Source organism: Seriola dumerili, unplaced genomic scaffold (genome assembly GCF_002260705.1).
Source record: "Seriola dumerili isolate Sdu_G_001 unplaced genomic scaffold, Sdu_1.0 BDQW01000017.1, whole genome shotgun sequence".
NCBI classification, from domain to species: domain Eukaryota; kingdom Metazoa; phylum Chordata; class Actinopteri; order Carangiformes; family Carangidae; genus Seriola; species Seriola dumerili.
Genome location: NW_019174272.1, coordinates 4,456,074 through 4,483,414, shown reverse-complemented (window position 1 = coordinate 4,483,414; position 27,341 = coordinate 4,456,074). Strand labels below are relative to the sequence as shown.

Below are 27,341 nucleotides of genomic sequence, written 5' to 3'. Positions count from 1 at the left end.
TAACTCCTCATTTGTTTCACTGGAAACAGTTTGGCTGACTTTATACTCAAGACAGTAGAAATATGTGAACTGCTGTGCAGTATATGGTTTTGCTCAGGGAAGAAAAGAGCTCTCTCTGCAGTGGTGCACCTGGCACTAATCATCAGAGTATATTTTATCCTCACTTCAATAGCAGCCAAAGCCTGAATCAGAATAAAGCTGGAAAGGGCCAGTCCTGGTCACAAACCCTTATGTGGCCCCTGGCTGTTACAGAACTAGCTGTCCTTTGTAGTTAGAAGCCATTCCTCATGGTCACTGATTTGACTCCGGTTTCAGCATGTGAGAAGTATTTAGTTTTAATTGAAGTGCAGTCAAAGAACCAGAAAGTGACAGCCACAAATGAATCTGTTGTTTTGTCCGTCCTGACAGCCTCCAGAGGAGATCTACTCAGCCGGCGACTCCATTGTGATCAAGTTCCGCTCTGACGATACCATCAACAAAAAAGGATTTCACGTCCGCTACACCAGCACCAAGTTCCAGGACACACTGCACTCACGCAAGTGACCAGCGGGGGCCGGAAGGGGCCGTGCAGGGCAAAGGGGCAAACGGAGGGGCCCCCAGGGGAGGCGCCAGCCTGACGCTCGGAAACCTTCGGCCACCAAGATGAATCAGACACGACAGAACAGCCGCAAGACCACCAACCGCACCTCAGCTCCTAGGGGCTCTAGCTCCCCCCACAGACTGTGAGGAGTAAAGCCATTCTGCAGTACACCTTGTTTTTACCTTTTTATGGTTAGGATTGGGGTGGGAGGGTGAACGTCCGCTTTAGGCGGACAGTAGGGGAAAATTTATTGACCCAGTCCCCTCCAGATATTTTTTTCATTTGTTTCTTTTTTTTTTAAAACATGCCTCCTAATAAGAGGCACAAAGGAAAACAGTGGATTCTCAGGACCTGCAGGAAGGCAGGCATCAGCTGGACAGATCCCTGCTTTTGTCGGGCCAGCCCACCATATCCAGGGGGGAGGAGAGGAAGAGGAGGAGGAGTATGGGAAGGTCTCCTGCACTCCTCAATAATTGCTCTTCTCTCCTTACACTCTTATCCCTTTGGTTCAAGGATTCCAATCCGTAAAAGGATTAGAAGGACTTGACTTGAGATTTTGATACTGTATGTCAGTCAATTGCATGTAATTACAAGGAAAGAAGGAAAATTGTACAGTGACAACACCAGCATTTGTAATTGGCATTGTCCTGGCAACCAGTGGCAAGATTCTCATTGTTACCATTAACAAGGAAATTAAGGAAGCAGTTATCTTATTAAAGGACTAATACATGAAATGTGGTCCATGTCTTCTGGTTGGTAATTGCTTGCCTGATGACTGGCTATTACTGTACCTCCATGTATAAAGTAATGTGTATGATCTTTCAAAGGGAACATGTGCTTTTCTCAGCTCAAACCAGTTAGCACTTTACAGTGAATTGTTCCAAAATCATGAGCTTATGAATTTTTGTGAAATGCAATGCCAGTTCACTTATTTTTAAATGCATTTTATCTCTCTTATTCTTCATTGTTTTTTTTTTGTTTTTTTTGTTTTGTTAATTGCTCCATTTAGTTCCTCAGGCATACTTGAACATTGTGTGTGCCCTGTAACATGGGGTAATAAAGATATGATATGTTTCAGTGTTGATTTACAGATCTGATGTAAAATAATTTCTCTCCAGAGAAAATGCCTTTTCTTGGTACAATGAAGTATTTCTCAAGAACCAAATGAGCCTGGGTATTTATTGTTATAGTAATTACATATATGATGTAAAGGTGGAACGGTACTGTTGAAATTAGCCCTATAATTGCCTTCTAATGTATAGCCATTGGTTTATGTTGAATATACTATGTTGCTCACTCATCCCTTTTCTCCATTTATTTTTCATCCAACACAATGGCAGTAATGTTGTGTGAAACTGCAGCAGTCTGACACACCTGTTTGATGTCTGACCTTTGTTCACAATATTAACAGATTACAGGAAACCTGTTTTATGCCGTATAAGTTAAAACCATGTGCTGCACTGCGTTGACTGAGTTGCATGAGTGTAGGAGTAACAGAGCCGAGGACTTAAATGGCACACTGGTCTGTGTTTGAGATGTTTTCCTGACACCCAGCAAACACAAACAACTATCTAAGCCAAATATAAATATCCATTATTCATCTTATCTGTGGTTCGGTATTTATAGATGGAGCCTGTCATTTCAGACCACAGTAGGAAAGCATTTCCTTTTCCACCTTTCTACATATACATTCTTTTGCATGTAACCTTGCTCTCCCTCAATTATTCCATTACTATCCTATTATGCTTCTTCATAAAAACACAGGGAGCATAGTAGTATCACTGTACCGAAAACTGGCAGCGTGGTAAACCTGAAAGTGGAGCCCTCGTGCCACTTAACCTATCATAACGTACTGCCAAATACATGCAGATGTAACAACACTGCAGTTTGGGTGAGAAACAGTTTGGGTAAACACACTTTAAAAGGACCAAGACATGTTTTACATTCATGAATAAATGATAAAGATTCCTGAATGGTGCAGGTACCAAGAAGGGTATCATTTAGGTTATTCAGCATATTTTGGATTTGTGTAATTTGAGGTACCTTTACAACACTTATCTGTAACATAGTGAAATCTGTCCTCTCTCATTTTAGTCAAGAGTGAAAATGGTGACTGCTATTTAGACATGAGCAGAAATAACAATATTAAAGCAGAAACCATCAATCATAGTTTGAAAGGAGTAGTGTCTTTGCTCCACTAAAGGCAGACTGTATTTCACTCCTTCTGGATCAGGAAACATTTTACCCTATATAATGAACATTATTTCCTTCTACAGCATCTGGGTGAAAATGTGATCTCTGTAAAAACACTTTCACATATAAACAAATGAAGAAGTCCCTCCACTGAAAGTGGAAATGTTAATGCAACATAATAAATTTGATTCTGCTGTATGGAGGTAGCATTGTTTTGTGTGAACAAATCGACAATCCGTGCGTAAATGTGTAGTCTGTAAACATAAAACACCCTCGACAAATATAAAAAATAAATTAGCAAATTCACAAAAATTTCTTGCAAATAAAAAAACGTATTTGCAAATACACAAACAAGTTCCAAAATAAATAAATATCTGAATACAAATGAAAAGAATTCGTGAATATCTTCCTAACATTTACAACTTTTAAACAGACGTGTGAATCAATTTTCTATTTGTGAAGCGAAAAAACATTTATGGATCTCAATTCTACGCTTGTGGATTTCAATTTTACACACACGGAGTTTTGAAACAAACTTTCCGCCAGTCTGAACAAAAATCTACTTGTATCACTCGACTACTTGTGATCACCTGCTGACGACGCCGTTTTCAGCTTTTCAAAGTAAGAGCACGTAGTCTTTTATGTGATGTTATTTTCCCCAAAATAATCGGCAAGAAGTGCTGTTGCTGTTGATATTTTTTTTGTTAAGAAATGACGTATAGCAATTTTATTGTTCATTGTTAATATGTAGGCTAAACTAATGTTAACTACTAACTGGTGTCATTTCTTTACCATTGAGTTTATTGTAATCATTCAGTCCATTTGTGAGACAAACAGTATAACAAAGATACCTCTATAGAAATCCCATTCATAGTTTTTACAGTGACAGCTGTATAACACCTCATACTAAAAAGTATAAACATTATTATTATTATTATTATTATTATTATTATTATTATTATTATTATTATTATTAAGACATGAAAAAATAATGAAGTTAGGCATAAAAAGTCATAGTATACTAAGGCATAAAAAGTCTTAGTATAGTAAAGCCTAAAAAAGTCATAGTATTGTAAGAAATAAAAAGTCATACTATGGTAAGACATAAAAAGCCATATTATTCTAAGGCATTAAAAGGTCATAGTATAGTAGGGCATAAAAATGTCATAGTATAATGAGGCATAAAAAAATCATAGTAGAGAAAGGCATAAAAGTGTCATTGTATAGTAAGGCATAATAAAGTAGTAAGTTATAAAAAGTCATATTATTCTAAGGCATTAAAAGGTCATAGAATAATAAGGCATAAAATGTCATAGTATAATAAGGCATAAAATGTCATAGTATAATAAGGCATAAAAAAGTCATAATATAGTGAGGCATAAAAAAGCCATAGCATAGTAAGGTATTAAAAGGTCATAGTGTAATAAGGCACAGAATTTCATAGGAGGAGGCATAAAACGTCAAAAAATAATCATATTATATTAAGGTATAAAAGGTCATGAAAACGTCATAGTATGGTAACGCATCAAACAACATAGTATAGTATGGCATAAACTGTCAAAATAACGTCATAGTATTGTATGGCATAAAACGTCACAAAATCATCATAGTATATTAAGGCATAAAAGGTCATATAAACGTGATAGTATGGCAAGGCATGGGACGAAATAATATAATTAGGCGTAATTACTTTATGGTTCAAATACTGTTTTGTCCCCAGTGCAGATTCAGAAACAGAAACAACCAGTAGTGTAGTAATAACAAATCTTTATTGGGTATTGTTCAGTGAGTAAGGGAGAGCGTTCTGGGGGAGATTTGGGGGGGAAGGGTCCGGGTTGTTGCAGGAGGAGTGTGGAGGTGGACGGCTGGCATGGAGCAGGTGAGTTGTCTGAATGGGAGCAGCAGGTGAGTGAGGTGGCTGGAAATGGCAGCACAGCAGTCAGTTCCAGCAGGAGCAGGCAGCAGCAATGGAACAGGCATGAACTGAGGTATAAAGAGACTCTAGTGAAGAATTATCCAAAACAACAAGAAGAGATCAATCAGAATTCACACTATACTAAAACAGAAAAAAATCACAAAAGCCTCATAGCATACTAAGGCGTAAAAAGTAATAAAAACTGTTATTGTATAGTAAGGCATAAAAAATATAAAAAGAACGACATAATATAGTAAGGCATAAAAACACCACAGTATAGTAAGGCATAGAAAGTCATAAAAACGTCATAGCATAGTAAGGCATTAAAAGGTCATAGTATAATAAGGCATAAAAGGTCATAAACGTAATATTATGGCAAAGCATAAGACAAGATAATATAGTATGGCATAAAAAACATCATAGTATAGTATGGCATAAAATGTCAAAAAATAATCATAGTATATTAAGGCATGAAAGATCATATAAACGTCGTACTATGGCAAGGCATGAGACAAAATAATATAGTAAGGCATAATAATGACAAAAAACATCAAAATATAGTATGGCACAAAAATGCCAAAAAATGTCATAGTATAGTATGGCATAAAATGTCAAAAAATAATCATAGTATATTAAGGCATGATAGATCATAAAAAGGTCATAGTATGGCTGGGCATAAGACGCGATAATATAGTAAGACATAAAAATGCCAAAATAACGTCATAGTATAGTATGGCATAAAACGTCAAAAAATCATCATAGTATATTAAGGCATAAAAGGTCATATAAACGTCGTAGTATGGCAAGGCATGGGACGGAATGACATAAAAAGGCATAATAATGACAAAAAAACGTCATAGTATAGTATGGCGCAAAAATGCCAAAAAACGTCATAGTATAGTATGGCATAAAACGTCAAAAAATCATCATAGTATATTAAGGCATAAAAGGTCATATAAACGTCGTAGTATGGCAAGGCATGGGACGGAATGACATAAAAAGGCATAATAATGACAAAAAAACGTCATAGTATAGTATGGCGCAAAAATGCCAAAAAACGTCATAGTATAGTATGGCATAAAACGTCAAAAAATCATCATAGTATATTAAGGCATGAAAGATCATAAAAAGATCATAGTATGGCAAGGCATGAGACAAAATAATATAGTAAGACATAAAAATGCCAAAATAACGTCATAGTATAGTATGGCATAAAACGTCAAAAAATCATCATAGTATATTAAGGCATAAAAGTTAATGTAAACGTGATAGTATGGCAAGGCATGGGACGAAATAATATAATTAGGCGTAAATTTGCTAAAAAACATCAAAGTATGCTATGGCACAAAAATGCCAAAAAATGTCATAGTATAGTATGGCATAAAATGTCAAAAAATAATCATAGTATATTAAGGCATAAAAGGTCATATAAACGTCGTAGTATGGCAAGGCATGGGACGGAATGACATAAAAAGGCATAATAATGACAAAAAAACGTCAAAGTATAGTATGGCACAAAAACGCCAAAAAACGTCATAGTATATAGTATGGCATAAAACGTCAAAAAATCATCATAGTATATTAAGGCATAAAAGTTCATAAAAAGGTCATAGTATGGCAAGGCATGAGACAAAATAATATAGTGAGGCATAATAATGACAAAAACATCAAAATATAGTATGGCATAAAAATGCCAAAAAACGTCATAGTATAGTATGGCATAAAATGTCAAAAAATCATCATAGTGTATTAACGCATAAAAGGTCATATAAACGTCGTAGTATGGCGAGGCATGGGACGGAATGACATAAAAAGGCATAATAATGACAAAAAAACGTCAAAGTATAGTATGGCACAAAAACGCCAAAAAACGTCATAGTATATAGTATGGCATAAAACGTCAAAAAATCATCATAGTATATTAAGGCATAAAAGTTCATAAAAAGGTCATAGTATGGCAAGGCATGAGACAAAATAATATAGTGAGGCATAATAATGACAAAAACATCAAAATATAGTATGGCACAAAAATGCCAAAAAACGTCATAGTATATAGTATGGCATAAAATGTCAAAAAATAATCATAGTATATTAACGCATGAAAGGTCATGAAAAGGTCATAGTATGGCTGGGCATGAGATACGATAATATAGTAAGGCATGAAAATGCCAAAATAACGTCATAGTATAGTATGGCATAAAACGTCAAAAAATCATCATAGTATATTAAGGCATAAAAGTTCATAAAAAGGTCATAGTATGGCAAGGCATGGGACAAAATAATATAGTGAGGCATAATAATGACAAAAACATCAAAATATAGTATGGCACAAAAATGCCAAAAAACGTCATAGTATAGTATGGCATAAAATGTCAAAAAATAATCATAGTATATTAAGGCATAAAAGGTCATATAAACGTCGTAGTATGGCAAGGCATGGGACGGAATGACATAAAAAGGCATAAATATGCTAAAAAACATCAAAGTATACTATGGCATGAAAATGCCAAAAAACGTCATAGTATAGTATGGCACAAAAATGCCAAAAAATGTCATTGTATAGTATGGCATAAAATGTCAAAAAATAATCATAGTATATTAACGCATAAAAGGTCATATAAACGTCATAGTATGGCGAGGCATGAGACAAAATTATATAGTAAGGCATAATAATGATAAAAAACATCAAAATATAGTATGGCACAAAAATGCCAAAAAGCGTCATAGTATATAGTATGGCATAAAAAACATCAAAGTATACTATGGCACAAAAATGCCAAAAAACGTCATAGTATAGTATGGTATAAAATGTCAAAAAATCATCATAGTATATTAACGCATAAAAGGTCATATAAACGTCATAGTATGGCGAGGCATGAGACAAAATTATATAGTAAGGCATAATAATGATAAAAAACATCAAAATATAGTATGGCACAAAAATGCCAAAAAGCGTCATAGTATATAGTATGGCATAAAAAACATCAAAGTATACTATGGCACAAAAATGCCAAAAAACGTCATAGTATAGTATGGCATAAAATGTCAAAAAATCATCATAGTATATTAAGGCATAAAAGGTCATATAAACGTCGTAGTATGGCAAGGCATGGGACGGAATGACATAAAAAGGCATAAATATGCTAAAAAACATCAAAGTATACTATGGCATGAAAATGCCAAAAAACGTCATAGTATAGTATGGCACAAAAATGCCAAAAAATGTCATTGTATAGTATGGCATAAAATGTCAAAAAATAATCATAGTATATTAACGCATAAAAGGTCATATAAACGTCATAGTATGGCGAGGCATGAGACAAAATTATATAGTAAGGCATAATAATGATAAAAAACATCAAAATATAGTATGGCACAAAAATGCCAAAAAGCGTCATAGTATATAGTATGGCATAAAAAACATCAAAGTATACTATGGCACAAAAATGCCAAAAAACGTCATAGTATAGTATGGTATAAAATGTCAAAAAATCATCATAGTATATTAACGCATAAAAGGTCATATAAACATCATAGTATGGCGAGGCATGAGACAAAATTATATAGTAAGGCATAATAATGATAAAAAACCATCAAAATATAGTATGGCACAAAAATGCCAAAAAGCGTCATAGTATAGTATGGCATAAAATGTCAAAAAATCATCATAGATTATTAAGGCATAAAAGGTCATAAAAAGGTCATAGTATGGCAAGGCATGAGACAAAATAATATAATAAGGCATAATAATGACAAAAAACATCAAAATATAGTATGGCACAAAAATGCCAAAAAACGTCATAGTATAGTATGGCATAAAATGTCAAAAAATCATCATAGTATATTAACGCATAAAAGGTCATATAAACGTCATAGTATGGCAAAGCATGGGACGGAATGACATAAAAAGGGATAAATATGCTAAAAAACATCAAAGTATACTATGGCACAAAAATGCCAAAAAACGTCATAGTATAGTATGGCATAAAATGTCAAAAAATCATCATAGTATATTAACGCATAAAAGGTCATATAAACGTCATAGTATGGCGAGGCATGAGACAAAATTATATAATAAGGCATAATAATGACAAAAAACATCAAAATATAGTATGGCACAAAAATGCCAAAAAACGTCATAGTATAGTATGGCATAAAATGTCAAAAAATCATCATAAATATTAACGCATAAAAGGTCATATAAACGTCATAGAATGGCGAGGCATGTGACAAAATTATATAATAAGGCATAATAATGACAAAAAACATCAAAATATAGTATGGCACAAAAATGCCAAAAAACATCATAGTATAGTATGACGTAAAATGTCAAAAAATCATCATAGTATATTAAGGCATAAAAGGTCATATAAACGTCGTAGTATGGCAAGGCATGGGACGGAATGACATAATAAGGCATAAATATGCTAAAAAACATCAAAGTATACTATGGCATGAAAATGCCAAAAAACGTCATAGTATAGTATGGCATAAAATGTCAAAAAATCATCATAGTGTATTAACGCATAAAAGGTCATATAAACCTCATAGTATGGCGAGGCATGAGACAAAATTATATAATAAGGCATAATAATGACAAAAAACATCAAAATATAGCATGGCACAAAAATGCCAAAAAAACGTCATAGTATAGTATGGCATAAAATGTCAAAAAATCATCATAGTATATTAAGGCATAAAAGGTCATATAAACGTCGTAGTATGGCAAGGCATGGGACGGAATGACAAAATAAGGCATAAATATGCTAAAAAACATCAAAGTATACTATGGCATAAAAATGCCAAAAAACGTCATAGTATAGTATGGCATAAAACATCAAAAAATAATCGTAGTATATTAAGGCATAAAAGGTATTGTAAACGTCGTAGTATGGCAAGGCATGGGACAAAATTATATAATAAGGCATAATAATGACAAAAAACATCAAAATATAGTATGGCATGAAATGCCAAAAAGCGTCATGGCATAAAATGTCAAAAAATCATCATAAATATTAACGCATAAAAGGTCATGTAAACGTCATAGAATGGCGAGGCATGTGACAAAATTATATAATAAGGCATAATAATGACAAAAAATATCAAAATATGGTATGGCACAAAAATGCCAAAAAACATCATAGTATAGTATGGCGTAAAATGTCAAAAAATCATCATAGTATATTAAGGCATATAAGGTCATGTAAACGTCGTAGTATGGCAAGGCATGGGACGGAATGACATAATAAGGTATAAATGTGATTAAAAACATCAAAGTATACTATGGCATAAAATCAGCAAAAAACGTCATAGTATAGTATGGCATAAAATGTCAAAAAATCATCATAAATTTTAACGCATAAAAGGTGATAAAAACGTCATAGAATGGTGAGGCATGTGACAAAATTATATAATAAGGCATAATAATGACAAAAAACATCAAAATATAGTATGGCATAAAATGTTAAAAAATCATCTTAGTGTATTAACGCATAAAAGGTCATATAAACCTCATAGTATGGCGAGGCATGAGACAAAATTATATAATAAGGCATAATAATGACAAAAAACATCAAAACATAGTTTGGCACAAAAATGCCAAAAAACGTCATAGTATAGTATGGCATAAAATGTCAAAAAATCATCATAGTATATTAACGCATGAAAGGTCATATAAACGTCATAGTATGGCGAGGCATGAGACAAAATTATATAATGAGGCATAATAATGACAAAAACCATCAAAATATAGTATGGCACAAAAATGCCAAAAAACGTCATAGTATAGTATGGCATAAAATGTCAAAAAATCATCATAGTATATTAAGGCATAAAAGGTCTTAGAAACGTCGTAGTATGGCAAGGCATGGGATGGAATGACAAAATAAGGCATAAATATGCTAAGAAACATCAAAGTATACTATGGCATAAAAATGCCAAAAAACGTCATAGTATAGTATGGCGTAAAATGTCAAAAAATCATCATAGTATATTAAGGCATAAAAGGTCATATAAATGTCGTAGTATGGCAAGGCATGGGACGGAATGACAAAATACGGCATAAATATGCTAAAAAACATCAAAGTATACTATGGCATGAAAATGCCAAAAAACGTCATAGTATAGTATGGCATAAAATGTCAAAAAATCATCATAGTATATTAAGGCATAAAAGGTCTTAGAAACGTCGTAGTATGGCAAGGCATGGGACGGAATGACATAATAAGGCATAAATATGTTAAAAAACATCAAAGTATACTATGGCATGAAAATGCCAAAAAACGTCATAGTATAGTATGGCATAAAATGTCAAAAAATCATCATAAAAAGTCATAAAAACACCATAGTATAGTCAGGCATGAAAATGTCATTGTTAGTTTATGGTTCAAATACTGCTTTGTCTGTGGTATCGACAATGGTAGCACAGCAGTCAGTTACAGCAGGAGCAGGCAGCAGCATCGGAACAGGCATGAAATGAGGTATAGAGAGACTCTAGTGAAGAATTATCCAAGACAACAAGAAGTGATCAATCAAAATTCACAATATACTAAAGCATAAAAAGTAAAAAAAAACGACATAGTATAGTAGGGCATAAAAACACCACAGTATAATAAGGCATAGTAAGTCATAAAAACGTCATAGTATAGTGAGGCTAAAATAAGTCATAGTATAGTAAGGCATTAAAAGGTTATAGTATAACAAGGCATAAAGAAGTCATAGTATAGTAAGCCATAAAAAAGCCATAGTATAGTAAGGCATTCAAAGGTCATAGTATAATAAGGCATAAAAAAAAATCATAGTATAGTGAAGCATAAAAAAATTCATAGTATAGAATGGCATGAAAATGTCATTGTACAGTAAGGCATTAAAATGTCATAGTATAATGAGGCATAAAAAAATCATAGTATAGTAAGGCATTAAAAGGTCATAGTATAATAAGGCATAAAATGTCATAGTATAGTGAGGCATAAAAAAGTCATAGTATATTAAGACTTTAAAAGGTCATTGTATAGTAAGGCATAATAAAGTATTAAGGCATAAAAAAGTCATATTTCATTAAGTCATAATAAGTCATATTATTCTAAGCATTAAAAGGTCATAGTATAATGAGGCTAATAAAAATCATAATATAGTAAGGCATAAAAAGTCATTGTATAGTAAGGCATAATAAAGTTGTAAGGCATAAAAAAGTCATATTATGGTAAGTCATAAAAAGTTATATTATTCTAAGGCATTAAAATGTCATAGTATAGTGAGGCTAAAAAAAAGTCTTAGTATAGTAAGGCATTAAAATATCATAGTATAATAAGGCCTAAAAAAGTCACAGTATAGTAAGGCATTAAAAGGTCATAGTATTGTCATAGTATAGAAAGTCATAAAATTGTCATTGTACAGTAAGGCATTAAAAGGTCATAGTATAATAATAATAATAATAATAATAACCTTCTCATTGTGGGACGACAACTCTAACAGCCGCATCACCGTGCTGCCGCATAAAAAGTACAAGATAGTAAGTTATAAAAAAGTCATATTATAGTGAGTCATAAAGTCATATGATAACAAGGCATTAAAAGGTCATAGTATAGTGAGGCATAAAATTGACATAGTAGTAAGGCATAAAAAGTCATAGTTTAGTGAATCATAAAAAAGTCATAATATTGTAAGGCATCAAAAAACGTGATAGCATAGTAAAGCATGAAAAGTCATAGTATTGTAAGGCATAAAAATTCATGCTATAGAAAGGAATAAAAATGTGATAGTATAGTGAGGCATAAGAAGTCATAGTACAGTAGGCATAAAAATTCATAGCATTCTAAGGCAGTTATAATAAAGTTATAATAAAATCACAGTATAGTAAACCATAAAAACATCATATTATAGTAAGTCATAAAAACGACATATTGGAGTAAGAAATAAAAAGTCATATTATAGTAAGCCATAAAAAAGTCCTAGTATAGTAAGTCATTAAGTCATACTATAGTAAGCCATAAAAAAACTGCCATAGTATCTTAAGGTATAAAAAAAATAATAAGGTATTGGTTTGGACTGTCGCCTCACAGTGAGAAGCATCCGGGTTTGAACCCCGAACCTGGCGCCTTTCAGTGTGGAGTTTGCATGTTGTCCTCACGTCTGCATGGGTTCTTTCCATGGGTTCTCTGGCTTCCTCCCGCAGTCCACTGACATGCACATTTGGTTAATTGAGTCTTAATTGAGTCTTACGCCTTATTACAAGCCTAGAGGACTATGTGCTCTTACCTCGAAAAGTTGAAAATGCGTTATCAGCAGATTATCATGTGTTTTCCAAAGTGGCCGAGAGATACCAGTAGATTTTGACTCAGACTGGGGGAAAGTTAGTCTCGAAACTATGTGTGTTTAAATTGAAATCCACGTAGTATCCACAAATGCCTTTATACTTCACAAATAGAAAATTGAGTCACAAATGTCTGTTTGAAAGTTGCAAATGTTAGAAAGGTATTCACAAATAATTTTCATTTAATTGTAAATTAATTGAATGTATTCACAGATAATTTATTTATTTGTAGAATTTGTGTATTTGCAAATCTGTTTTGTAATTGCAAGAAATTTTTTTGAATTTGTCAATTTTTTTTTGTATTTGTGGAAAAGCATTTTGTACTTACAGATGACACATTTACGCACAGATTGTCGATCTGTTCACATAAATAATATTGAAACAAATTACCTCCATGCTGCTGCTTCAGTAAAATAATAAACAGGGAGCCCTGCAAAATAAAGTCGACTAAGGTTTTTCTGCTTTTACTCAAAATATTTGCTCACATCATCATACCTCTGTTTCCTTCATAATGAACAGGAAAGCTACTGTTGTTTAATAACCAACATGAAACATTGATGCAGTGTTATTCAATGTTAAATCTGAGCCGTTCCATATGAATAATTAATGACAGCCACGCAGACATGTGACACTGTCTACTGCAGCTCTCCCAGTAATTATGTGATTGTAAGCAAACAGTGACAAGCCTTCATCCCGCTCCACTGCTCCGTTACATAACAGTGCAGAAGGAAACAGTGCTGAGCTTTCACAAAAGAAAAGACCCAAAGCTTTCTGCACCTGCTTTATTTGACATTCCAAAGTAACACACACACACACATACACACATAAAACAGAAATTTACTGCTCTTACCGCAATTGAGTCAGTCCCCTCTCCCTAACCATTACTGTGTTACGTGATTTGACAAATGGCCCTCACCTTCACTGTGGGGTAGAGCGGAGCCAGAGTTGATGGGTGTTTGAGTGGTGCTCTTAAACTGTGCAAGAGCCGAATGGGTTACACTGAGTGCCCACAAGTGTGGTGGAGGGCATGCAGAGGGTACACCTGAGGAGCTGACAAGAGGTCTCTTTCAATTGGTGCTGATGACAAAAAGACCTAGAAGCAGTTTGAGATCTAAGATATAAACATGTGAGAGAGTCAGAGAAGAGGATGATAGCTTGTGGTAAGTATTGGCATACACAGCTCCTCAGAACAAGTGTGTGCTGGCAGCATCGAAAGTTCAGTTCAGAATGTGTGAGAGCAGCATACTGAGACATTTACATCACACGTTACATTTAATAAAACTGTGTACAGTATAAATTTGGCTTAGACAACTTTTAATCAAGCCACAGCAGGACATCATAACTTGTGTTTCAAATGTGGCTGAGGAAATCACATTCAATACGCAATGAAGAAAACAGAAAAAAAATTAAACAAATATGATGTTTCACAAGGCCATGAATCATGTGAACACTAATCTTCACAGACGTCAGAGCACAGAGCCCTGTTGGTGCTCACAACAGCAGGTCACAGCACAGTCAGTGGCTTTTCACAACTCAATAAGTTACACTAATGAAAACTATGACTCAGCCAGTGTTTCCCAACCGTTACTCAGTCCTCTCCACCTCTATGCTGAGGGTGATACCAGATCAAAAAAAAAATACCTCAAACTGAATCATCAATTCAACCAAGAAAGGTCAACCCACTACTATGAGTCACATAGTCAGTTACACTACATTTTAGAAGAGATACCCAGCGCTGAGGTTTTTTTTTTCTAATACAATACAACTGATCAATACAGTTGAAAAAAAAAAGTATTTTGTGATGACAAACTGCTGGAGCTGATTCTGACATCTTTGTGCTGTAAAGTACAAGATCATTCACAGATCTGATATTCCTCCTAAACATGAAGGAAAATACACGGCTTATAGTTCTCATAATTTTGCATCCAGAGGAACTCCTCTACCTGACATCAGTGTGAGTTGAGGGACTGTTGTGTTTATGTGTTGATCGACAGCCAGGCCAACACTCCCAGCTGCCCTCCCACCCAGCACACAGCTGCTCCCAAGGCTGCAGCCGCCATCACGGCCAGGCTGGCCTTCAGCACGGCGCCGGGGGGTCTGCTGAAGTGGGCGGGGGCCATGCACGCCAACATGGCCACAGTCACGGTCAGGGTGAACAAAATGGAGACGGCGGTGTTAATGGCCACTATCTGGCCAAACTTGGCGAAAGGCACAATGACACAGAAGAAGAGAGGGACTGTGGAGATCACCGTGGTGACGGCACTGGACACTATGGCAACGCCCACATGGTTCACTGCCTCCAGGGTCCGCCTCTGCCTCTCGGCCGGAGGTTGCTGCAAACGAAATACAGATTAATGGGACGAGCCGCTCCTCTTTATTCATCAGCCTCCAGAGCTCTCCTCGCGTTATTAAACCCCAAATGTTAGTCATTAACTTGTTTTAGCATGTGTGTAAACAGAAAATGTAAAATACATTAGAGCTGTAAAACAAATTTACACTCCCATACCAAGCTATGATCAGGCGTGGAGGGCATGGTCTCCCCTGCCAGCAGGTATCCCTCCACCAGGTGCAGACAGTAATCCACTGAAGATCCCACCAGTATAGACAGAGAAATCGCCTCCACTGCTCCCATCTCCCAGCCCAGCCAATACATGACCGCCACCACCAGACAGATCACTCCTGTTGAAGGCCAAAAACTCATAGTTACAGCCCAAAGCTAGCCTAAATATTCAATTTAAAAATGTTTTTTCAAATCAAGTCACTTCCCTGTCTGAACATACAGCTTCATCTCTTACCTAGAATGGTTATGAGTACTGGCAGCAGTAGCAGAGGATGTGCAGTAAACACAGACACAGCTGCCACACAGATGGCCAGAGACAGTAGCAGACTCCAGAGGGCACTCTCCACACCTACAAACAGACCAGAGAGCATTGCTTTATCACATTTTTAATCCCTCTGCAGTTTGCAGGAAAAAAAGACTTTCTTTTACAGGAAATGTCACCTTTCACTTGCCTATGATTTCCATGAAGATCTGCTTCCAGTGCTCACAGGTCTGGAAACCTCGTTGGAGAGCGGAAGTCTGCGGGAGGCTGGCAAGTTGTTCCTGGATGAAGTTCTCCCACTGAAGGAAGTCAGAATAGGTCTGAAAGGAGGATTTCCCCTTGTATGTGGTCTTGGGAGAGCAGACGTAGAGCATTAGAGACCGTTCCAGCTCTGAAATGTGTGGCTCTTTGATATGTGAAGATGAAAAGCTGAAAGATGAAGAGACTTACAGACTCAAAGGCCATGGACAGCCAGCGGACCTTGCCTCCGTGCATTCCCACCGCTCCATGGGATAACTGCCCCGGGAGGAGGTTGGGTTCGGGGAGAGAGTGACACTCAGGATGGAGCAGAGGCAGAATAGAAGACAGCTTGTTGCCTGAATGAGAAACAGGAGAAAGAACACAACCTTTAAAGCACTTTTATCCTCTATGTATGATTTTTTTTCATTAGACTTTTATGCATTTATTTACTTTCTTTTTGTTAAGAATTTAATTTGCTGAGTGTCGCTGCCATTTTACCCAGTTATTACAACAGGGTTTCGGCTTTGCAACTATTGATTATTGTCATTGTGAATTAATCTGCCATGATTTTATTTGTATTGATATACATATCAGAAAATAGTGAAAAACACAATTTCCCAAACCCCAAAATGACACCATCAGATGTCATGTGGAAAACCCAAAAATATTCATTTACTGTTTAAAAGAATAATAAATCATTTGAGGGTTTAGTAAAAATGACTCAAGCAGTTAATCAATTGCCAAAGTAGTTGTTGATTATTTTATTTGGCCATCAATCAACTATGTGTTTCCAACTTTATATGGTTCATATTATTACTTGTGATAGGATTTCATGCAGATTTATGTGTGGGTGTTACCTGAAGGCAGACACTGTGCTCCTCCTGGCTTCACAAGTTGTTTGTTTGCACTAACAGCTTTACAGATTTTGCAGAGATGCCCCATCTCTTGGAAAATATCAAAGTCTGGATCCAATATAATGCTGCCCTTTGGAGTGAATGAAACAACATGTCAACACCATGAGAAAACATTTTGAAAAATCTGCCTCTGCATCATTTCTGTTGATGGTTAAGATATACGCAAATGACACAGGTGTGACCCTCACCATATCACCAATAACATGGTTGTCCTTGTGTTCAGTCCGGTTCACTCCCAGGATCCCAAACACAACAAAAACCATTGCCCCGGTGTCGACCAGGGGACGCACCGCTGGGTGGCCACACACACCGCCACTGCATGGGTTGAATCCAAACGTTTTGGATGGTTTTGTTTTGGCAGCAGACGAGGGATCTTTTAAAATAGAACAGAAAGAAATCTCTCTAGGGCATTTATTTATACAGTGTAAAAATATCTGTACAACTGGAGTACTGTGGAAAAATCCTCCAGTGGATTCAGAGACTGCAACTTTAAGAGGGTGTATTTGAGAAAAAAAAAAGTGTCATTGCATTTTCTCTATTTTTAAGATTCAACTTGAGAATAAATGACATAAAAAAAAAGACATTTGAGCAGACACATGCAGTGCAAAAATAGTTTTCCTGATGGGCTAACAAACTGTCTCTATGTTAATGATGCTTTCTGACATTGTGATAATGCCTTGCTCACCACTGGGAAGAGGAGTATAAAAGGCTCCCTGTGTGGGTCCATCAGGCCCAGAACTGATGCCACAGCCAGGCGGGTTGACACACACTCGGCTGGGATGAGGTCTCAGGCTGTGCTGTGCAAAGTAAAGCCTCCTAAGAGGGGAGAGCAGAGCTTAAGTGACAGATAAAAAACAAGGTGATAGGCCATCTAAATTGTGCTCAGATTTTTCTTCTTTTTGATTTCACCTGCTGTTCTGCTGCTGTGGAGACGATGTAACATAAAAGGAAAATTCTGGCGTCCAGCCATGATGGAGCTCACATGAGCCAGATGTGATCATCCAGCTGGGGTACGAGTGGTACACATGGGAAACACACACTGTCATTCTGGTGGTGTAATTGTTGTGGGGCTGATTATAAGCCTATTCAGATAAAACAAGATTAGTTATAAGCCACTTTAGTGGCACACATCAGAGACACAACTCTACAACTAATTATAAAAAAAAAGTCATCAAGATGACTTTTTTCTGGTCCCAAACCTGAAATGATGACACCTCTTCATGCTGCGTGCTGCATAGTTTCCATGGGGAGGGAGTGCTGATGTTAAGGGAGAAACGGTAAAGGGTTGTAGAGGCTCCAAGGTCCAGCTTTGATATGTACACTGTCAGCATAGAGCCTAAAAACAACACCAAGTGCAATATTTCAAAGTCATGGAATACGCTTTAAATAAGGATGAGGAGGATTTGTATGTGCTGGATGTTTTACCTGTTTGGTTGGTGCCTGAATTTGATTTTACCGAGTTCCGAGGAGCAGCGGAGGTTGTTAAGCTTGGGGTCTGCTGATGTGTAGAAAACTTAAATGATGATAAAGAAGTGTGGGTGTACAAAGAGTGGGGCTTCTCCATGAACACACCTGCAGGACATAGGTCAAACATTTCAGATATTTGTTTTGGATCTCTAAGTTTAACTGGTGAGTAGTTTTTCATCACTGCCACAGTCTCACCTGAGCACATGGGGCAGGAGATGCCTTGACCACTGAGGTTGCTCCTCAGAGCCAGCAGAGTCTGGAGGTTTGTGTCTGGGCGGAACAGTAAAGGGGCGTGAGTGGCCGGCCTTAGGAGGCAGCAGCACCCAGCAGATAACAGCAGAATCAGGAGGAAGACACCTGCGCACACAGGAAGACAGTGATAAACTGGCAGAGAGGAGGGTCTGATGGAGTGGTACCAAGGATCAATTACAGTCATTCCTGAGATGTAGATGAATACTTCATGAAAGGTGCCTACTCTTCCTCTGACAGCCTGAATCCCCCTCTTTCTTCAGTAGTTCTTATTTAAGATTGAGGATACTCAATCATCTGTACTCTGAATCATACATCAAAAGCTCAGCTGACAATATCTAAGAACACCAAATTACAGAATTCCACATTGATCTTCTTAAGGTATAAATTGAGTTTAACCGTTGCCGGAATCCTATTGAGTTCTCACAGTTTATATCAAATCTCACCTAGGACGGCCTTTCGTTGCTCCACAGCTGGTTCTGTCACTAAATGCTTGAGGGCCCACTGAAGATTTGTGCTCACCACACCCACATGCTGCTGTCCTGGAGGGGACAGAGGTGTCTCCACTGACAGGGACAAAATGGCTGCATCACCGTCTGTGTCACATGAGTCTGGTCGAGACAAACAGAGGGACTTTACTGGTGCTGGACAGAAGCGTTTTACAGCCTGGACTCATTCCCTTTCCCATTCTCCCTCCGTCATTCACTCTATGCTCAGGAGATAATAATCTCACCTGGCTCCATCTCCACTGACAGAAGTGCCACATCATCATCCTCATCTGACAAAGGGCTGTGGCTCGCTGACAGGCCCGAAAACAACTTCCAGCTTCAGAGGGAGGAGGCAGTTTAGGCAGAGAGACAGCTGAAGGGATTACAACTCACCAGAGGTGTCGCACAGCATTCACAAATAACATCTCACACAAAAGTAAGAGAGTAACATCTCACCAATTCATCCAGGCATGTTCGTGGGGCTCAACACACTGAGTCCAGATACACAGGGCGGCTGGCATCAGGATGGATACCCAAAGCCAGCAGCAGCTGACAATGAGGGCCATGAATAGGCCGAAGTCATGCACAGCTGGGATCTGAGTGTCATTTAAACGAAGCACAGTGTAAAGGACCTTGAAACATTCAATTTGTGCTTATCGCACGAAAATAGCTGTCTGCTGAGAGAAGCACTTCTATTCATCCATAGCAGGGGAGTCATTTATACTTCCTGTACAGATCCTATTAACAGCTGAATTTTTCTTCTATGATTACCTGAGAGAAAGTGTTAGCAGCATAGGCAGCTGCAGTGGTGAAGGAGGTGAGGAAAGTAGCACGGCCAGCGGTTTTAATTGTGTAGATCATTCGCTGCTGCGGCTGACGCAGATGGGACGCCTGTCTGAAGGTGCTGATGAACACAAATACATCATCCACCCCTGAGAGATGACGAGAAAACAAAAGCGTCGTCTTATTATATAGTGTGATAAATGCACTGTAAAAAGGTTTTTCTCATGTCTGTATGGTGAAATGAAGCTACAGACAGCAGCTGGTAGCTTTACATATATTGGCTTAGCTTTATGTGCTGGACTATTTCTTGGCCTTCCTGGAGTTTCCGCTGGTTGCCTCATATTGATGGCATAACTTAAGGAAGCTAGTGTTCCTGCCAAAAATTAGTCCAACACAAGCCTTATTATAAAACCACAATATGTTGTTTTTACATTTTTGTTTTCCTGCGGATTAATCAAACAAGATACAACCTGTTAATCTGGGAGCTTTAGAGATATTGGTAGATGGATTTTGTTGCTGTTGCACAGAGCCATACTAGCTGTTTCCCGTTTCCCCCTATGAGCTAACCAACTGCTGGCTTTAGCTTCATATTTGATGTACAGACGTGAGAGTGGTATCAACCTTCTTAACTAAATCTCTGCAAGAAAAACACATTGAAACAAAGTGAATTTCCACAAAATGTTCAACTATGCCTTTAGAATAAATCTGGTGTATTTCTTTTCCGTTACCAATGCCGATTATAACAAAGGCTGCCACTCCATTGAGAATGCCCAGGTACCTCACGCCAAAGACAACATGGTATAAGAAAAGAGCCATCAGGCAGCTCAGTCCAATGCTGGCCAGCCCAAAGAAGGTCAGAAAGACTACACAGAGACAAGGAAACAACAAGGACCTCATCAGCAAGCACATACAGTTCGCTATGACAGAGAGAAAAAATGAGATAGGCACAAATTAATACAAATGGAATACAAAACATAGTCATACTGTACCAGAAAAGGAGGTAAGGACATAGACGAGTATTGTAATGCAGGCTCCACTGATGACAGCCAGCATCATGTCATTGTGAAAGGTGTGTCTCACCTCATCATCAAACAGCTCTGTCCCCCCATACAGCACCTTCACCTGGCTGGGACAAGGAAAGCAGATACAGAATCACATCAACAAAGTCTAGTATATGTAAAGAATGTGACTATAAAAGGAATGATGATGATGACCATAATAAATGGTCAATATTGCAGTAATTTTTTGACCTGACCTGGTGGACTGCTTTGCCAAGATGTCTGCATACTGAACCACAAAGTTTTTGAAGCGTGTTCTCTGCTCGTCTGCTCGGTCCTGCAGGGAGTAGTAGGATGGCAGAGGAGCTCCGAAGTGGATCTCACTGCGTAAGAGAGAGGAGGAGAGATGCTCAGGGGACAGACTCTCATCCACGTACCAGTAGAACTGTGGGTGGGTGATGGCCAGACTCAGAGAACCTATAAAACAATACATACAAGGCAAATCAGCACAGTTAGGTGGACTCTTGAAGGTAGTTCTTAATCCTTGAATATCATAATTTTCCCCAACTTTCTCACTGTGGACTCACCTTGAATATCCGCCAGGTCCGGGCCCATGCCATCATAGTATATCTTCCCGCCTCTCTCGCTGGGGTAGAGGTAAGACAGGAGTGAGCTGGGTGGGGAGCAGTAGGACGGTCCCAGTGGCAGATCCCTCAGCACCTCCATAGGCTTCCAGCAGAATTGATGAAACTGTGGGTGCTGCATGAGCAGGCGCTCCACATGGTGAATCGTCTGCAGACGTCCTGGGGTAAAGATGTTGCGATCGCCTTCCCCTTGAGCTACAAACACCAGCTCGATCCTCCACAGAGCCTGGCTCTGTAAGTAATAATTAGGAGCAAACCTGCGCTTCCTAATGAGCGACAAAGTGGAATTTCCACCCCGATATCTCTCCTCTTTTTCTATCGCTCTGTAATTTGAGCTCTTGTGCTTCCCCATTTCCTCCTGACCCAAATCAGGCACTGTCCTTTTATCTCTGTGCACTGCAGCTTCTCTCTTCTGATCATCTCCTGCCTGGAAAGGGTCATTTTGAGAAGTGGAGGACCTGATGCCCTCATTATCTGTCCTGTTGAACACTCCCTGTGTGCCCAGCTTCTCCAGCAGAAGCTCCCGCAGGGCCTCCGAATCGCTGTCATCTAAGTCTCGCCTACGTCTGTCCCAGGACCCCAGCTGAGTCTTCACAGCAATGGTGAGGGCATCAAAGCGCTCGGCAGAGAAGTGACTGTGAACCTCGAAGGCACTGTAGGAGAGGTCTATGTCCAGAGGAGGGCAGTAGAGAAGCATGTAGGCAAACAGGGCACACGGCAGCAGTACAACTACCCCTAAGACTACTCCACTAGCCCAGGGCTGTGTGTAAACCCACCCCACCACCCTCCACACCCCACACATCCCAGCATCCCCAAATAAACAGCTCTGCCCTGCTGCGTGTACTACCCCATCCTCTTCCTCCTGCTCCCCCTCCTCCTCTTCCTCCTCCTCCCCTCCCCAGCTGGTCTGAAACAGCAGCGGCTCGTCCTCCACATCCATGCTGGCACCTGTCAGGGACACATAACAACACTTGATCATCACTCACTTAAAGTATCACCACTTTCTCTCCTCAGGCAGGTGAACAGGAGCTCACAATGGATGTTTGAACTACCAGCAGCTGACATAAGCATCAGGCAAAATGAAGGACAAGGCAACTTCCAAAGTTTTGCTCAGTGAGCAAGGACATGAGAATTAAGTCTGTCCTCAAGCAGCTGTCAACGAAGGGCTTCCATTGGCAGCTCATATGGAGAAAATTGAAGGGGGGAAACCTTTTTTTCTCAAGGGCTTATAAGAGAAAATGGTTTGCTGGGTCCTGCTTTAAGATGCTGATCACAAGAGCTTGGGGGGTGAGACAGGCTAAAAGCTGAGATTCAAATTCTTCTCTCTATCAGAAAGTGCAAGCCATTATTACTCGGAGAGAGGCTCCTGGTGGCTTTCTACATATCAGCAATCGACGAAGCTGTGTCTGCACAGCAGCAAAGTAAATCATCTCACTTCTCTAATTACTGACAAGAAGAGTGAGTGAGATATTAGACAGAGTCGAGGAATAAGAGAGGGTTTATCTCCTGTGATGGGCAGCCTTTGACTAATAGTGTCAATAGGTCCCACTTTTTTCCGCTCCTCTACGCACACTATAGTGCAGACAGTTTGCATTCAAGTGGCAGTGAGCCTGCTAACAGCAGCAATTTATCTGTTCTCTTTGGAACAAGGTCAGCCAGGTAAGACAAAAGATAGCTGCACTCAGCTCTGTAGCTGAAGTGAAAATTCATCATAAAAAAGAATTCATAAATTACACCGTTTAATCAATATTTGTAAAATGATTAAAGCTCCTAGAGTTAGAAAGCAGAGAAGAAAGACTTTTGAGAGACAAACCCTCAAGCTAAGAATTAACTGGAGGTTTGTTGATTCATGGGATTTTTGTTTTTGCTCTCGCACCTGAATAAACTTTATTTCAATGTGTTAAAGCAGAAAACGCGCTCATCTCTGCTGCAGAAAATCACCTCAGGTGCGGTCACTGCGTCCACAAAGTCATTCTCCATTTCACTGATAATGGAGCAGCTCATGGATGTGGTTCATGGCAACATCATTAACAGTCTAAACTCTACGGTCGCTCACTTGCTGAGAGACAGTTTTTAATGTTCTCAATGTCCACAGGACTTATATACGCTAATCCAGTTTTATGGTGGATTTTTTTTCCTTTTATGAAAGAGACGAAGACGAGTTGGAAACCAAGAGCTCCACACTGTGTCTAATATTCTGTGAAAGGGAGGCTAATTTTTAATCTGCACAACACTTGGGTTTATTAATTACCATGTCATCTCGCTGCACAGACAAGGACACCAGTGCACCTTTTAATGGGAGATCAGCTGACCAGCATCTACCCACGCAGTGTGAATGTGAACTTTCTGCTCTTTTAAAGGACCACTTCATCAATGGTGTTGGGTACTTTACCTTTAAAGTGTGAAAACAGAGAACAAAATATGCAGTTTCATCAAAATCATCTAATTATTTTCAGGCTGCTTTTGAATTACAGTGCTGTCTCTTTCCAAAAAAACAAGGAAAATAATTTGTTACAATTTGCTGGCATCATTTGAAGAGTATTGCAGGTTATCTTTACCTATCATGGGCTGTTATTTAAAATAAGCATTATTAGGTTGTTTTCCATAATACTGTAATGCAAGTCGCCTTTCCACTTGAAACGTATTTCTATTGAAGCAGTATGACCAATTATGTGACCAATCTTTAAGAAATGTGTGAGATATAATCAGGCATTTAAGGGAAATGGAAACTCAGCTGCTAATTTTGGTAATTAGATTATTGTAATCCTGTTACATTTCATCTCAGCCTCTCCAGCTTGTTTTGATGATGGCACTCTCATCAACAGAAGATGAGAGGAGGCACACAGACAGCCATGGAAATATGACGAGAGGAAAGAAGTGGAAAGGAGGAATTCAAGAAAAAGCCTGGGGAATGACTGAAGTCGCACACGCCAGAGCCGTCACCCTTCAAACAAACGACCAGCACCTCAAACATCTGCGAAAAGAAATTGTGCTGTTTAATATTCATGGAAGAAAATCTAAATGAGAGGACTATCAGCACATCTTCACAGCTTCATTTCTGTGTCTATTTCAACATCAACACAGGCTGATTAGCGCTGCAGAAGCACAGAACTCATTAGACACTGAAGACACTGACAGACATAGTGCTTATAAGACACTGAGGCAGAGCTCTGTGCTTCATGCTAAAGCTCTAGTCACCTACTGTGTACTTTGCAACAGTCAGCACACAGGTACAGTGGGGGAAAGATAACTACAGTGATGCACGGCCTCAGGGACACATCCTTTTCTCTCGTCTTGATGAGTCGGGCGCTTCTTCGCATCCAAGAACATTGCACCTCATGTACAGTAATTATGAGCGGTCTACATCTGCAAAGCACTGCGAGCGGTGCAGAGCCTGGTATAACTAATGTGTTTACAAGCTGCCAGAATTGTTCAACACTGCTATTTTTCTGCAAAGATTAGGAGAACACAGTCGGTTTAAAGCCTGCGCAGGTGTGGATTAAAAATAGAGTCTAATTTGGCATTGTGCTTTCTGTATAAATTGGAATAAAAGCTGTCTCCCATATGGCTCAGTCTATATTAAAGATACGCCGTTCCTAATAGTGAGGACGTGTGTCTTCGTCTGTAACGTAGTTTTTTAGGCTCAAAGTTGAAACAGAAAAATGCAGAGAGGCCTGAAATGAACGATCAAAGCAAAATCTATTTTGCAGGTTTTGAGGTATGAAATCTTGTATTAATCGGTTGAAAAAAATGAACCTGGTCTTGTATTATGGATGCTGTGTGTCTGTGTATTGGATAACCTTGGACTTGGAATTTGTAGCTTTTTTTCCCATTTTTTTTCATTTTTTTCTTTTTCAAACAAGTGCAGCCCAGGTGGTCATGCCACACCTGCGGGCTTGTTGTTTGTTGGACTGTGTTGTGCAGCATATAGCTGTGTCTGGCCTGTCTCACGTGCTGTGTTCAGCGTGTTGTGAGCAAAAAGGAGGGTGAACTGTAAACTCAGCCAGACAGAATTTTCCTGTATATGTTTTCTCTCCGATAAAAACGTGGGTAAGACCAGTGTCAGCGTTTTTACCCTCCACTACATTTCTGGATTGTGTCAGGTAGGTGAAGTGGGAGCTCCGAGCAATCCCAGCATGCTGTGAGCCTGAACCCCTCACCCATCATCATCTCTCTCAATCCTCCTTTCACTCTCCATCCCTCAATCTCTTGCCCTTTTTCTCCCTTCAATCTTGCTGCTTTTCCTCCACATCTCTGTCTTGTTCACAAAGGTGAGAGATTTGTAACCTTCATTACTGACAGCAGCTAAAAATAACCCCCCCCCCCAACACCACCACCACCACCACCACCACCACCACCACTACCCTCCTCAGTTTATCTAGTCTCCATCTCATCCAATATGGATATCACATGCTGCCTCCTGCCCCACACATATTCAGCCTGCTGTAAACTCAGCCAGCATACCAGCTCATTTAAAGGGGCATTGATTTCACCACTACTGCTCTATGAATATATTCCTTATGCATGAGCGCTCAGCAGTGTGTTTATAGCGGACGTGCCTTCTATTCTTTTCGCACTGAGAAGCTGGAGTCCACAGTTCAAGTCAAACTCTCAAGATCCATTTGCGCCCAACAACAGTGTTAATTTTCTTATTGTCGATGAATTTCTGCTCGCACCGAAGGACGCGCAAAGCTCTCTCTCTCTCAGTGAACGCTGTGTGAAGCATCCTGGGGATATTCCATGCAATTTCTCTCACTCTGCTGAATAAAAATGGAATAAATAAGCCTCACACTATGCTGAAGGTAGTTGCTGTCTGGCAGTGTAATACAAAATGTGAAAACAACACATTCAAACAGATAATGAAGCCTGTTTTCCAAAACTTATCTGCTTCAGAGTTACTCTGATGAACAATGCTTGCTCCCCAAGCTCCCTGCAAGCACATAAGATGAGCCTTTATTGATTCAAAAAGCAATTTCTTGACTTTCTTTCTAATTTTCTAGACAATTGCACACTGTACAACCTTCAATAATTAATATTTGTATCAATATATATAATTAGGCAAAGACAGAATATCAAAGAAAAAGCCTCCAACATTGAGGGGAGACTTACCTGAGGCTGATTAGACAAGAATTACAGGTGGAGATTTCAGGCCTACTGGGTCCACTTGTAATGTGCTGAACTTGTGCTCTGCAATTTCATCTCCTCCGTGCTCTGGTGTGGGGAAAAAAAAAATCATTTACTGCTTTATTGTCATACTTAATAACTCATCAGGAGAAAGAGACACCAAGGGACTCCTCACAAGCGAATGACACACAAAAAAATCAACCTCCCCCCCACACACACTCTCTACAGGAATCCTCTAATCTCAGCAGTTAATAATGTGTTGTTTTCCTCTCCTTTTATGCTGCCTGGTCCTTTCTCTCTCGCGCTCCCTCCCCTCCTCTCTTACCCGGTTGTCCAGGCGACAGAGTCAGTGAGAGACATTTCTTCCCAGAAGCTCCTCTCTCTCTCTCTCCCATGGCTTTGTTCAGCCTGCTCTGCTGACTGGTACACTGGTGGAAGAGAGATGAGGAGGGGAGTACAGCCCGAAACCGCGCGCGCTCCTCTGGCGGAAAAGCAAGAAAGCATAAAGGGATTTTATAAATGAATCAAAGGGTGTCTTGAGCTGGTTCCACTTTAATTCAGCTGCTTTTATGAAACCAAAATTATGCAGTTTGTCACGATGCTGCTGTCGAGC

At 38.7% G+C, this 27,341-nt stretch overlaps 2 protein-coding genes across 2 annotated transcripts in view; one reads left to right on the top strand and one right to left on the bottom strand.

The window, feature by feature from the left end:
- Positions 1-1,880, top strand: part of LOC111227713 (bone morphogenetic protein 1-like) — a 30,615-nt gene extending 28,735 nt beyond the window's left edge. Inside the window, exon 20 of the mRNA XM_022753377.1 lies at positions 409-1,880. Within this exon, the coding sequence (XP_022609098.1) occupies positions 409-543 (135 nt within the window). The 3' untranslated portion in view covers positions 544-1,880. The remainder of the gene's footprint in view (positions 1-408) is intronic.
- A 12,927-nt stretch (positions 1,881-14,807) lies between these two features.
- On the bottom strand, positions 14,808-27,117 carry disp3 (dispatched RND transporter family member 3). The gene is made up of 22 exons (XM_022755679.1): positions 27,054-27,117; positions 26,714-26,815; positions 21,548-22,552; positions 21,218-21,437; positions 20,952-21,088; positions 20,691-20,825; positions 19,951-20,111; positions 19,636-19,775; positions 19,425-19,516; positions 19,138-19,302; positions 18,638-18,799; positions 18,401-18,547; positions 18,175-18,311; positions 17,885-18,057; positions 17,661-17,791; positions 17,164-17,348; positions 16,919-17,045; positions 16,272-16,417; positions 16,012-16,171; positions 15,795-15,908; positions 15,506-15,678; positions 14,808-15,332 (listed from the first exon to the last, which is right to left on the bottom strand). Exons 3-22 carry the CDS (start codon positions 22,542-22,544, stop codon positions 14,976-14,978), a joined length of 4,059 nt encoding a protein of 1,352 aa, XP_022611400.1. The 5' UTR covers positions 22,545-22,552; positions 26,714-26,815; positions 27,054-27,117; the 3' UTR covers positions 14,808-14,975.
- Between the last annotated feature and the right edge of the window lie 224 nt (positions 27,118-27,341).